Source organism: Leptopilina boulardi, unplaced genomic scaffold (assembly GCF_019393585.1).
Source record: "Leptopilina boulardi isolate dan_hultmark-lab unplaced genomic scaffold, ZJU_Lbou_2.1 LbouV2_55, whole genome shotgun sequence".
Classification (NCBI taxonomy): domain Eukaryota; kingdom Metazoa; phylum Arthropoda; class Insecta; order Hymenoptera; family Figitidae; genus Leptopilina; species Leptopilina boulardi.
In genome coordinates this window covers 584629-599644 of record NW_026138000.1, presented here as the reverse complement: position 1 = coordinate 599644, position 15016 = coordinate 584629, and the positions used below count along the sequence as shown (strand labels likewise).

Sequence of the window (15016 nt, the reverse complement as noted above, 5' to 3'; positions counted from 1 at the left end):
ATTATTATTATTGTTATAAATTATTATTATTAACAAATATTTTTATTGAAAAAAATTTTTTTTATAAAAAGGTAAAAAAAATAATTTCCAAATGAAGTAAATTATTAAAATTAATTAATATTAATAATTTATTTTTTTTTTGAAAATTATCTTTTTAATTAATTAATTATTATTTTTTTTAATAAATAAAGAATTAATCTAATGTTAATTAAAAGCTATGATAAAGAACAAAATAATAAAATTGAGCAAAAAAAAAAAAAAGATATAGATATTAAAAAATAAAATTTTCTATTACTAAAATTAGCAATTCTAATTGTAAAATATAAATAATAATTTTTTTTTTTTTTAAGTAATATTTATTTATTTTGTTCATTATAATTGTTAATTACTTATGTTTATTTAAAAAAAATTATCGTTATCTAGTTATACAAAAGAAAAAAAAAAAATTTTTAATATCACTTTTTAACATTCGTATTAGTGAAGAAAAAAAGTTTTTTTTTTTTTTTCTTTCCATTAAAAGAACACAAAAGAAATTACAAAATTTAACAGTAATTAACAGTAATTGTTATTAAAGTGTGCAAAAAAAAAATGGACACTCCAAAAGTGTGTAAAATTTTTTTCAAAAAATATTATTTTTTTTTTTGCTCGAGAAAGAGAGAGAGAGAGAGAGAAAAAAATTGTGAATTATAAAAAAAAGAAAATATTATATTTTTTAATTTAAAAAAAATAAATAATAATAATAATAATTTTTTTTAAAATAACAATTTTTGTTAAAAATTGAAACTTAAAATAAATAAATTAATTAATATAATAATAATAATAATAATAATAAATTGATAAAATAAATTTTTTTCATAGAAATCCTTCGTGTTGGATTCAATGAAGTTGAATTTTGAAAAAAAAGAAATTTTCGTACCATCATTAGAAGAACTCAAAAATGGTTGAAATAGACTTTCAGTATATTATATTAAATATTTAAGAAATTAATTTAAAAAAATTTTTTTTTTTTATTATCTAATTTAAAATTTAAAAACTAAATTAAATTTTTTTTTTTTAATTTTTAGTTCTTTACGAGGCTTTAGTGAAAAATTTCGCTCAAGTTTCAGTGGAAATTGTTGATTCACCCGATTTGAGAAAATCTCCATTTAATTTAAAAGCTGAGGGTAAAAAAAAAAAAAATTTTTCTTTCTATTTTTGAATTATATGAAAAAATTTAAAATTTATGAGAAAATAAGGCAAGAAAAGAAAAGAAAAGAAAAATTATAATAACAAATTTTCAAGGTTTTTGTGGAAAAACAACTGCTGCACATGTTGGTGGATTGGACAATATGTTTCCATTTCCAAAATTAGAAAAACTCTATGATGTTAAAACAATTGCAAAACGTCTTGAATTTAATAATAATAATAATAATAATGAAACATTTGTTATTGGCGCTTCTTTTGGTCCCTGGCCATTTATTAAAACCAAATCAAAGGTGAAAGTTTATTTTTGTTTAAATAATAAATAATAAAAAACTAAAAAGTTAAAAAATAGAAAAAACAATATTAAAAAGTTAAAAAACAAAATTAAAAAAAATTTTTTTTATAAATAATTTAATATAAATAATTAATAAATTATTTATTTATAATTATAAAATTAAATTAAAACAAATTTTTTTATTTTAATAACAATAGGCATTAAAATATTAAAATATTAAAAATATTAAAAATATCAAAAATATTAAAATTTTCTTTTTAATTTTTGGAAAAAATAATAATTTTTTTTTGTTTAATAATTTATAATAAATAATTTTATTTATTACAATTATTAATAATATTTAATACAAGAATATTTTTATTTAAATAGAATATAAAATATATTTAAATAAAAATAAAAATAAATAGAAGAAAAATTTTCAATTAAATTTTTTAGTTGACTTATAATATGATTTTGGATGGAAAAATCGAATCAGCCGGTTCAATAATAACATTTTTGAAAGACGAGAAAAATAGTGAAAAATTTATTTATCAAAATTTACCAGCAAATGAAACACGTTTTGGACTTGCGGCAAATTTATTATTTTCACATGGCAAAATGGGCAAAACTTTACGAATTCATGTGAAAAAACGTTTAGGTCAAGATGAATTTGTCATTGCAATGCAAAAAGCATTAGCTAAACGTTATCCAGACAAAATTGTTGGTAAAAAAAAAAATTTTACCTTTTACCCTTTTTTAAAATTGTAAACAAATTTTTTCTTTTTTTTTAAAAAATAAAATTTTTTTCATTTTCTTTAAATTGGAAAAATTTTTTTTTTTTTTGCTAAATATTTTTTGGGATAATTTTTTTTTTTTTTTTTTAATTAAAAATTTTTTATTTTCACTTTATTCTTTTAAATTGAGGAAAAAATTTTGAATTTATTTAATTTTTCTTTTTTAACGAATTAAAATTATTCATTAAAAAAAAAAATAAATAAATTTGGGAAAAAAGAAGTGCGTTTCTTCAATATTTAAAAAAGAGAGAAACTTTTTTTTTTGTGATAAATTAAAAAAAAAAAAAAAAAAAAGAGTGAAAAATTTTCAAAAAAATTTGTTTCTGTTTTTTAAAATTTAGTTTTAGGTGGTGTTTTTGTTGTAATTGAGGGCAAAGTAATGATTCAATTACCACGCGATTATTCGGAGAAACCAGTGAATATTTATGCAAAAGATTCCTCATGGTTTGTCACTTATGAAGCAAAAAGTCCATTAACGCAAGTTGGAACTTTTCAATCAATTAATTCTGTGGGTTTTAATTTTTTTTTTTCGATTTAATTTGCGATTGAAAAAAATTTTCAAATTTTATTAATTTATTGTTAATTAATAATAATTATAATTAATTAATTGTTAATTAATTATTATTAATTAATTGTTAATTAATTATTATTAATTAATTGTTAATTAATTATTATTAATTTATAGTTAATTAATTATTATTAATTTATAGTTAATTGATTGATAATTAATTATTATTAATTTATTGTTAATTAATAATTGTTATTAATTTAATAATTATTTTATTTTTAATTAATAATTATTATTTTTGTTCTCTATTTTTCGAAAAAAAAAAAAATTTTTTTTCTTTTAGGATGCCGAAGTTAATTATTTATTTCACACATTCTCCGATCATAAAGAAGGTGGTCATTATATTCAGGATACAACACCCGAAATTGTGGAATATTTGGCATTTTTTACGCCAGTCGAAAATTTATTTCGAATTGATAAACCAATGAAAATACAGAAATTTTATTCGCAAATTTAATTTCAATTTTTTTCATTTTTTTAAAGTGGAAATAAATTAATTTAATTTTATTAATTAATTAATTTTAAAATTTTTACTTATTATTATTATTATTATTATTATTATTATTATTATTGCCTTGTTCTTTTATTAATTACTAGAGGAAAATTAAATAAAAGAAAATATATAAATTGTATAATAATTGAAAAAAAAAAAAAATAAAAAATTACAACAAATGTAAATTGTGTTTGGTATATAGAGAGAATAAAAAAAAATAGAATTTCGTTTTTTTTTTTGGAAAATAATTTTTTGAAATTTTATTTTTTATCCATTAAATTTAAAATATAAACAATCGTAAATTTTTCTTTTTTTACTAAAAAAGAATTTTGAAAGAGAATAAAAAAAGTAAAGTACCTTTTTTTAAATTTTTTTCTTGTTGTTTGTAAAGAAAGAAATTTTTTGTTTTGTTTTTTTCGTTGAAATTAATCCTTTCCAAAATTCGATGCATTTGGTGGTTGATCGACGCGATATAAAATTTCTCCGGGCGTGAAATATCCTAAATATTCGACAATATCAGGCGTTGTATCATTATGATAATGTCCACCTTCGCCGTGATTTGAAAAACTGTGAAAATGCTGTACTCTCAAATCTAAATTCTGTATTTAAAAAAAGAAGAAGAAACAATAATTTTTTAAAATTATTTTTTTTATCAATTTTTTTTTTTTAAATATAATTTTTATTTTTAAAAAAATTTTTTTAAAATAATTTATTTTTTTCAATTTTTTTAAATAATTTATTTTTTCAATTTTTTAAAATTATTTATTTTTTCAAATTTTTTAAAATAATTTATTTTTTTTACAAATTTTTTTAAATTATTTATTTTTTCAAATTTTTATTAATAAATGAAATGAAATTAATTACAAAAAAAAATTAATTAAAAATATAATAAATTATAAAAGAAATTTAATTTTGTAAAATAAAAAACCAAAATGGAAGAAACTATTTTTTTTTAAAATAAAATAGAAAATTTTTTTTTTTTTTTAATTAATAAATAAGGAAATGTTTTTTTTTTTTTTTTTTAATAAATAAAGGAAAAAACAAACAAAAATGTAATTGAAAAATTTTTTAATACTAAAACAAATTTATATATATATTTTTTTTTTTTGAAATTTAAAAGAAGAATTTTGAAAAAAAAAAAATATATAACTTACAGTTTCGGCGGAAACAAAAGTTCCAACGGCAATTAATGGTGCTGACATATTATAGAATTTCAACCAATTATTAAGATCCTCTTCTGTTTTTAAAGGGATTTTTGAAAAATCCTGCATCACGTGTTGTTTGGCTTTTCCTTCTTTGAGTAAAAATGTCCCACCTAAACCTACAAAAATAGAGAAAAAAAAATCAAAATTTAATAATTTTTTTAAATTTTTTATTATTCTATAAAAATTATAATTCAAAAAAAATTAATTATTCGTTTTTTTAATTTTTTTTTGGTACAATTTTTTAATTTCACAATTAAGTGCCAGATAATTAATTATTTAAATAATATAAATTTTTTAATTAATTAATTATTAAATTATTTAAATAACTCTTTTTTAATTAATAAATTATTAAGTTATTTAAATAACTAATTTTTTAAGTACTAAACTTTTAAGTTATTTAAATAATTAATTTTTTTAAAATAAATTATTAAGTTATTTAAATAATTAATTTTTTATTAATAAATTAATAAATTATTTAAATAACTAATTTTTTAATTAATAAATTATTCAGTTGTTTAAATAATATATATATTTTTTTAATTAAGCCAAAAAATTTTTCTCTATTTATTTAAATAATCAAAACAGGTTTATTTTTTTGCTGAAAAAAAAATAAAAATAAAAAATAAAAAAATAAAAATAAATATAAATATAAAAATAATTAATTACCAACAAGTTTGTCGGGATAATAATTTGCCAATGATTTTTGCATTGTCGCAATAAAATCATCATTTCCAATTCGTTTTTTTGCAAAAACACGAATTACTTTTCCCAATTGTCCCTGGCATAAAAATAAATTTGCCAATAATGCAAAACGTGTTTCATTTGCTGGCAATGTTTTTAAAATGCATTCTCCATTATTTTTATCGACAAATGAAATTTTTGTACTTTCCGACGATTTCGGTGTGTTCAAAACAACATTCATCATCATCTATTGGGAAAAAATATATTTTTTTTTTTGTTTAAAATTTTAAAATATAATAATAATTTTTTTTTTCTTAAATAGAATAAAAATAAAAAAAGTAATTTTTTTGAATTAAAAATTATAAAAAAAAAACAATTTTTATAATTCAAAAAATTATTTCTTAATTAAAAAATATTATTTTTAAAAATAAAAAACAATTATTTTAATTTAAAAAATTATTTCTTTAATTAAAAAATATTATTTTTAAAATAAAAAATATTATTTTTAAAAATAAAAAACAATTATTTTAATTTAAAAAATTATTTCTTAATTAAAAAATATTATTTTTAAAAATAAAAAACAATTATTTTAATTTAAAAAATTATTTTTTTAATAAAACACAATTTTTTAATTTAAAAACTTTTCTTTATGACAAAAAAAAAAAAATTTTTTTTTGAAAAAAAAAGAAAAAGAATTAAAAATTAGATTATTTTTTTGTTGCAAAATTCGAAACTAGAAATTAATTTGAATAATTAAAATTCTTTTTTTTTTTTCTTCTGCCAACCTCGCAATTTGTATTAATATAGGGCCATGGTCCAGCTCCGGCTCCAATGACAAAAGATTTATCACCGTGATTTAAAAATGGTGCCAATTTTTTAATATCATAAACTTTTTCCTTTTGGACCAATGGTAATAAATAAGCTGGTCCTCCAACTTCCAAAATTGTTGGTTTTCCACCTAAACCTATAAAAATTTAATAGAAGTTTTTTTTTTAAATTTATTTTTGATCTAATACAGTAAATTAGTAAAATTAATTTAATTGTTAATTAATATATTATTATTATTAGCAATGATTGTATTTTTTTAAATAAATAAAATAATTTTATTTATTTAGAATAAAAATTAATTTTTATTTAAAATAAATAAAAAATAATTTAATAAAATGAAAAATAATTTTTATTTATTAAAAATTATTATTAATTTAAATAAATAATTTTTTTGTACTTTTATTATTGTCGTTAAATATATTTTTGAATTTAATATATTAATAAATAAAAAATAAATATTCTAATAACATGAAAAAAAAAAAAAAAACAAAAACAAAAAAATTATAATTTACCAGAAGCGGCGAGTGTAAATGGCGGTTTTTGAAAATCGGGTGAGTCAACAATTTCCACGGAGAATTCAGCGAAATTTTTTTCTAAAGCTGCGGAAAAAACTAATAACAAAAAAAAATTTATTATTTTTTAATTCAATGAGAGAAAAAAATTTATTTTAAAAAATTTTTCATTTTTTTTTTTATACCAGATTTTAATTCGTCCAATGGTGGAACGTGTAAATTTTTTTTTTCTATTTTTATCTTCGTTGGCTCTAAACTTTCCATTGCTATCTATAATAAAATAAAATAAAATATAAATAATTAAATAAATTTTTTCAAAAAAAAAAAATGATTTCTTTTTTTTTAATAAAATAATAATAATAATAATAATAATAATAATTTAAATAAAAAATAATAATAATAATAATTAAAAAAATAAATTTAATAATTTAAACAAAAAAAAAAAAAAAAAAATAATCGGAAAAAATTTTAAAATAAAATTCAAAAAACAAATTTTTCCCATAGAAATATAAAATTTTTTTTTTGCGAAAAAAAACCAAAATTACTTATTTTTATTTCGTAAAAAAAAAATTAATTAATTTTAAATTGGTTTTTTAAAATAAAAAATTTACATATAAATAAATTACTTTTCCTGTTTGTAAAATATTTTCTTATAAATTTTTTTATAATAAAAAAAACTTTTTTATAGATTAAAGTTTTATTGCTATAATTAATAAAAAAAAAAAAAAATAAAATAAAAATTTCTAATCCTTACCTAATAACAAGGAAGTGAGAAAATTTATCTTATCACAATTATTATCATTATTATTGAAATTTACGAGTAATAGTTATAAATATATTTTATCAATAGTATTATTTTAAAATTGTCTAATAATTAAAAAATTTTTTCTTTATTTTTAATTCAAAAAAAAAAAAAAAAAAAAAAAAAAAAAAAAAAAAAAAAAAAAAAAAAAAAAAAAAAAGTGTTCAAAAATTTACCAAATTTTGAATATTAACTATTTTTCTTTTATCACATCTGGAAAAACTCATTAAAATACAATTTTTTTTTTAAAATTTTTATTTTCCAATTGTTGAAAAGAAAAAAATTTCTTTAAATAATTTAAATAATTATTTACAATAACAATAATAATAATAATATTATAAATTAATATTATCAACTTACTTGTTAATTAAAATAAATTAAAATATTTATTAATTTTTTTTTTTTTTTTGCAAAAATAATAAATAAATCTTTCTCTTTTTTATTTTCTTAATAAAAAATAATAATAATAAAATTGTGTTCAATCGCCTCAAGTGATAATAGTAAACTGTTTGTGATAAATGTAACAAACATTTACGTCACAATTTAATGAAATTGCCAACACTCGCGATATTTATTATCACGTGATTTAAGTTTTCATTAATTTCCGTCTCGAGATTCAAATTGAATAGAAAAAAATTTATTTAATATTTCAAAAAAAAAAAAAAAAATAACAAAAAAGAAAAAAAAATTTTTGTCTTGAAAAAAAAAATTTCAAATATTTCACTACCATTTAAGAACATTTTTTTGGTACATTTAATAAATATTTTGCAATTAAAACTACTAATTTAAGTATAGTAAACTTTACTACTGAAAGTGGTTCAATAGGGCTTTAAGAACATTTTTTTTTGTAGAATTAATAAATCTTTTGCAATTAAAACTATTACTTTAAGTATATAGTAGATTTTACTACTTAAAATAGGAAAATAAAATTATTTTTTATTTATAATTGTTTATTATCAGTAGAATTGACTTTTTCATCCTCTCTCCTATATACTGACGTTTATTTTATGCCCTAACGATTATGTAACTAACAGAGAAAATTTCTAACCGACGGGAATTGAACCCTCGACCCTAACACGCTCGCAATCCGATACCTTAACCGACTAACCACGCACGCTCTCGCTACGACAGTCTGCAAACTACTCGAAGACTACTTTCTGCTTGTTCAATTGGTAATTTAACTATTTAAAGTAGTCATTTTTACTACTTTTATTAGTTGCTATAACTATTCTTTTTAAGTTTTGACTTGTAAATTTTTCATCTTTTAATTATATTATAAGTTGTTTAATTGCATAGTGCAGTAAAATCTACTACTTAAAGTGATAGTTTTAATTTGTAAAGGATTTTTTAATTCTACAACATAAATGTTATTCTTAAAGCCTATTGAACCACTTTAAGTAGTAAAAGCTACTACTGAAAGTCGTAAAAGTTTTAATTGGAAACAATTTTGTAAATTTTACATTAAAAACGTTTTTCCAGCTTATTGAATTAATTAAAATAGTAAAAAATTACTACTTAAAGTAATAGTTTTAATCACAATGGATTTGTTAATTCTACAACAAAAATGTATTCTTAAAGCCTATTGTACCACTTTGAGTAGTAAAATCTACTATACTTAAAGTAGTAGTTTTAACTGGAAACGATTTGTAAATTCTACATTAAAAATCTTCTTTAAGTTTATCGAATTAATGAAAATAGTAAAAATCTACTACTTAAAGTAGTATAGTTTTAATAACAGACGACTTGTTAATTCTACAATAAGAATTTTATTGAAGCCTATAAAATCATAGAAATTAATAACAAAATTTACTACTCAAAAAGCAGTTATATTAATTAAAGAAAATAATTCCTTTCACTACATTTCATATAATGAATAGTAGTTGGATTTACTACTCTTGAAATTTTGAGTTGACTACAATTCCACTTGTTTTTACTACCTTAGGAAAGTTAATTTTACTACCGACCTGTATAGTTGTACTTTAACTACATATTTACGTAAAATCAACTATTACTTATTAACTTCTTAAAAATAGTTACATTAACTACATCAACATGATTAGATTAACTAAAAAAAGTAGTTATTTTAACTACTTTCTAGTCAACTACCCAATGGTATAGTTGAATTTCTCGGCAATATTTTTTTCAGTTTATATATATAATTTTACTCACATGGAGAAAAATAGAAAAATGAATAAAGTAATTTTTACTACTTTCATAGTAAAATGGGATCTGTCCGAAGTTTCTGCGCATCTATGGCAACTTTTACTCCAAAAATAGTAAAATTTGCTCCAGAAATAGTAAAATTTACTCCAGAAATAGTAAAAATTATTACAAAAATAGTAAATTTTACTATTTTTTGAGTAAAAGTTGCCAGAGATGCGCAGAAACTTCGGACAGATCCCATTTTACTATGAAAGTAGTAAAAATTACTTTTTCATTTTTTCTGTGCAGAAGCGAGGCAATTTTTTGAAAAAATCAGGTGAGACAACAATTTTTTACTAAGAATTTAGCGAAATTTTTTTCTATAGCTGCGGAAAAAAAAACAAACTAAAAACAAATAATAAACTTTCCATCTTTTTATCCTATATAATAAATAAAATAAACGAATAAATAAATATAATAATTGTGCCTCAAATGATTAAAGTATAAACTGTTTTGCCCCTGCTGATTATAGTAAAGAAATAGAAAACTTAACAAATTTTTATATATATATATATATATATTTTTTTTTCATCTCTGAGATTATCGCGCATTTATTTATTTATAACTTTTTTTATTATCTTTTTATCACTGAGATAGAAAATAAATAGAAAAATTATATAACTTTTATGTTCCGGTCTATATGTATAATCATCTATTGCCTTTCTATCTCTATTCTAATCAATATACAATAATTATCAGTGATAAAAAGATATTAAAAAAATGATAAGTTTTCTATATTTCTCTACCATCCAGTAGGGGCAAACAGTTTATTTTAATCACTTGAGGAACAATTATTATATTTATTTATTCCGTTTATTTTAATTTATAATAGATAACAATAATGGAAAGTTTGAAGCCAACGAATCCACCATTGGAATTAAAATCCGGTATATGAATTTAGAGACCATTTTCTTCTGTCATTAAATTAAAAAATAATATTTTTTTTTTGTTATTAGTTTTTTTTCGCAGTTTTAGAAAAAAAATTTCAATGAATTCTCAGTGAAAATTGTTGACTTAATTTTCAAAAAAAAAAAAACAAAAACCGCCTCTAGTCCAGTCAAGTTAGCATTTTTAGATGCCTCAATTTTTTTTTTTGCATAAACCCTTCTTTTTGGGATAAAAATAATGTACCTAAATTTGGTACTTCCAACTACTACTGGAATCTAAAATTTTTTTTATGAAATAGTTGTATAAAATCAGTTTTTTTTTCAAATTGCCGCCTTTTATGATATTTTAGAATAAAAATAGTTATTATAAAAAAAAAAAGTGTATAAAATTCTGAGTAATTTGATAAAAAAAATGAACTCAAAAATTGACCGATATATATATATAGCTTCCTTAAAAAATACATTTTTAGGATTTCGTGGCCCAGGGCCGAAAGCTTTATAGTTTCGCTTTGGCGTCCGTCCGTCAGTCGTACATGGTAACCGATACTATGGCAATAGTTACTATGGCAACAGTTACTATGTCAACAGTTACTATGGCAAAAGTTACTTAGTATGGCAACAGTTACTTAGTATGGCAACAGTTACTATGGCAATAGTTACTATGGCAATAGTTACTTAGTATGGTAATAGTTACTATGGCAAAAAGTAACTTAGTATGGCAATAGTTACTATGGCAACAGTTAATATAGCAACAGTTACTTAGTATGGCAACAGTTACTATGGCAAAAGTTACTATGGCAACAGTTACTTACTATGGCAAAAGTTACTTAGTATGGCAACAGTTACTTAGTATGGCAACAGTTACTTAGTATGGCAACAGTTACTATGGCAATAGTTACTATGGCAATAGTTACTTAGTATGGTAATAATTACTATGGCAAAAAGTAACTTAGTATGGCAATAGTTACTATGGCAATAGTTACTATGGCAATAGTTACTATGGCAACAGTTAATATAGCAACAGTTACTTAGTATGGCAACAGTTACTATGGCAAAAGTTACTATGGCAACAGTTACTTACTATGGCAAAAGTTACTTAGTATGGCAACAGTTACTTAGTATGGCAACAGTTACTTAGTATGGCAACAGTTACTATGGCAATAGTTACTATGGCAATAGTTACTATTGCCATTATTATATTATAGTATGGTAATAATTACTATGGCAAAAAGTAACTTAGTATGGCAATAGTTACTATGGCAACAGTTAATATAGCAACAGTTACTTAGTATGGCAACAGTTACTATGGCAAAAGTTACTATGGCAACAGTTACTTACTATGGCAAAAGTTACTTAGTATGGCAACAGTTACTTAGTATGGCAACAGTTACTTAGTATGGCAACAGTTACTATGGCAATAGTTACTATGGCAATAGTTACTTAGTATGGTAATAATTACTATGGCAAAAAGTAACTTAGTATGGCAATAGTTACTATGGCAATAGTTACTATGGCAATAGTTACTATGGCAACAGTTACTTAGTATGGCAACAGTTACTATGGCAAAAGTTACTATGGCAACAGTTACTTACTATGGCAAAAGTTACTTAGTATGGCAACAGTTACTTAGTATGGCAACAGTTACTTAGTATGGCAACAGTTACTATGGCAATAGTTACTATGGCAATAGTTACTATTGCCATTATTATATTATAGTATGGTAATAATTACTATGGCAAAAAGTAACTTAGTATGGCAATAGTTACTATGGCAATAGTTACTATGGCAATAGTTACTTAGTATGGTAATAGTTACTATGGCAAAAAGTAACTTAGTATGGCAATAGTTACTATGGCAACAGTTAATATAGCAACAGTTACTTAGTATGGCAACAGTTACTATGGCAAAAGTTACTATGGCAACAGTTACTTACTATGGCAAAAGTTACTTAGTATGGCAACAGTTACTTAGTATGGCAACAGTTACTTAGTATGGCAACAGTTACTATGGCAAAAGTTACTATGGCAACAGTTACTTACTATGGCAAAAGTTACTTAGTATGGCAACAGTTACTTAGTATGGCAACAGTTACTTAGTATGGCAACAGTTACTATGGCAATAGTTACTATGGCAATAGTTACTTAGTATGGTAATAATTACTATGGCAAAAAGTAACTTAGTATGGCAATAGTTACTATGGCAATAGTTACTATGGCAATAGTTACTATGGCAACAGTTACTTACTATGGCAAAAGTTACTTAGTATGGCAACAGTTACTTAGTATGGCAACAGTTACTTAGTATGGCAACAGTTACTATGGCAATAGTTACTATGGCAATAGTTACTTAGTATGGTAATAATTACTATGGCAAAAAGTAACTTAGTATGGCAATAGTTACTATGGCAATAGTTACTATGGCAATAGTTACTATGGCAACAGTTACTTACTATGGCAAAAGTTACTTACTATGGCAAAAGTTACTTAGTATGGCAACAGTTACTTAGTATGGCAACAGTTACTTAGTATGGCAACAGTTACTATGGCAAAAGTTACTATGGCAACAGTTACTTACTATGGCAAAAGTTACTTAGTATGGCAACAGTTACTTAGTATGGCAACAGTTACTTAGTATGGCAACAGTTACTATGGCAAAAGTTACTATGGCAACAGTTACTTACTATGGCAAAAGTTACTTAGTATGGCAACAGTTACTTAGTATGGCAACAGTTACTTAGTATGGCAACAGTTACTATGGCAATAGTTACTATGGCAATAGTTACTTAGTATGGTAATAATTACTATGGCAAAAAGTAACTTAGTATGGCAATAGTTACTATGGCAATAGTTACTATGGCAATAGTTACTATGGCAACAGTTAATATAGCAACAGTTACTTAGTATGGCAACAGTTACTATGGCAAAAGTTACTATGGCAACAGTTACTTACTATGGCAAAAGTTACTTAGTATGGCAACAGTTACTTAGTATGGCAACAGTTACTTAGTATGGCAACAGTTACTATGGCAATAGTTACTATGGCAATAGTTACTTAGTATGGTAATAGTTACTATGGCAAAAAGTAACTTAGTATGGCAATAGTTACTATGGCAACAGTTAATATAGCAACAGTTACTTAGTATGGTAACAGTTACTATGGCAAAAGTTACTATGTCAATATTTACTATGGCAACAGTTACTTAGTATGGTAATAGTTACTATGGCAAAAAGTAACTTCATATGGCAATAGTTACTATGGCAAAAAGTAACTTAGTATGGCAATAGTTACTATGGCAATAGTTACTATGACAATAGTTGCTATGGCAATAAGTTATTTCTAGAGCAACCGTATCTCGGAAACTATTAATGCTATTACATTGTTCTTTTTTGCAAATTGTCAGGAATTTAGTTAGCTTTAACTTTTATGTTGGTCCATTTTTGCAAAACTTCTTTGGAACTCCGACGGAATTACGTTGGAAGTTCCGGCGGAATGCCGATAGAATCTTCAGGGGGCACTTTCCGGGGAATCTTTCCAAGTGGGAGGAACAAGGGAAAAATAATTTTTTTTCTTGTTTCGTCAATGAGAAAATTTTTTTTATTCTAATAATAATAATAATAATAATAATAATATTAACATTGATATTTCGTGCGACAACATTATAATATTTATATAATAACTAATAATAATAATTACTATTATTATTGTCGGGGTCTTGAAACATTTTTATGGATAAAATTTTTTTCTTGTTTTTTTTTTTTTAAAGACTAGAGAATGAGATACATTGTAAAAAAGACGTTCATATTTTTTCAAAATACAAACCAATAGAGAACACAATTTTTTTTTTGTATACCTAAATTTAGGGTGTCCAGAAATTTTGGAGAAAAAAAAATTTAAGGTCGATAATAATTTTTTTTTTTTCTATGAAAAATATTTTTTATTTATAATTATTAAATTTTTAATGTAAGAATTTTTAATTCTGCGAATTTCCATTTGTCTGAAATTAGAAAAATGACGGAACAAAGTAATTAATTAAGAAAAAAATTGGCGCAATTTTTCAAAAATTAACCAATCACAATTTTTTTTTTTTTTTTTTTTTTGATAATTTCTAATTGGTTAATTTAAAAAATTTTTTTTTACACCCAAAATTTTTCTGTCGATTGTTTATTTGGAGAAATGAAAAAGAAACTCGGTGCCTTTAAAAATTTGCATATAATTAAAAATTCGGACAAAAATTTGAAATTCGGTGAATTGGAATTTTTTTTTTGTCAAATTTAAAAATTCGATTAAATGAGAATTTTTTTTTTTTTTTTTTGAAATTAAAATTCGATTAAATGCGATTTTTTTTTTCAATTAAAATTTGATTAAATGCGAATTCTTTTTTTTTAAAAATTAAAATTTGATTAAATGCGAATTTAGTTAAATTAAAAATTCGTTTAAATTAAATTGTCCTTTAAATTAAAAATCATGTAAAAGAAAAAAAAAAAAAATACAAAAATAAAAATTCTTGAAAAACATACGATAACTTAAAATTTTTTTATGTAAAAAAAAATTCGTATAAAATAAAATTTGTGAAATTTTAGTTCGAAAA

At 21.2% G+C, this 15016-nt stretch overlaps 2 protein-coding genes across 2 annotated transcripts; one reads left to right on the top strand and one right to left on the bottom strand.

Annotated features, from left to right (window-relative positions):
* Positions 1-456: 456 nt before the first annotated feature.
* Positions 457-3429, top strand: LOC127290091 (ester hydrolase C11orf54 homolog). Its single transcript, XM_051318481.1, has 7 exons — positions 457-603; positions 859-940; positions 1065-1163; positions 1282-1475; positions 1913-2180; positions 2592-2758; positions 3102-3429. The coding sequence occupies exons 1-7, from the start codon at positions 589-591 to the stop codon at positions 3273-3275; spliced, it is 999 nt and encodes a 332-aa protein (XP_051174438.1). The 5' UTR covers positions 457-588; the 3' UTR covers positions 3276-3429.
* Positions 3430-3534: 105 nt separating this feature from the next.
* LOC127290092 (ester hydrolase C11orf54 homolog) lies at positions 3535-7860 on the bottom strand. The gene is made up of 7 exons (XM_051318482.1): positions 7700-7860; positions 6723-6807; positions 6538-6636; positions 5983-6161; positions 5183-5444; positions 4466-4632; positions 3535-3910 (listed from the first exon to the last, which is right to left on the bottom strand). Exons 2-7 carry the CDS (start codon positions 6799-6801, stop codon positions 3737-3739), a joined length of 960 nt encoding a protein of 319 aa, XP_051174439.1. The 5' UTR covers positions 6802-6807; positions 7700-7860; the 3' UTR covers positions 3535-3736.
* Between the last annotated feature and the right edge of the window lie 7156 nt (positions 7861-15016).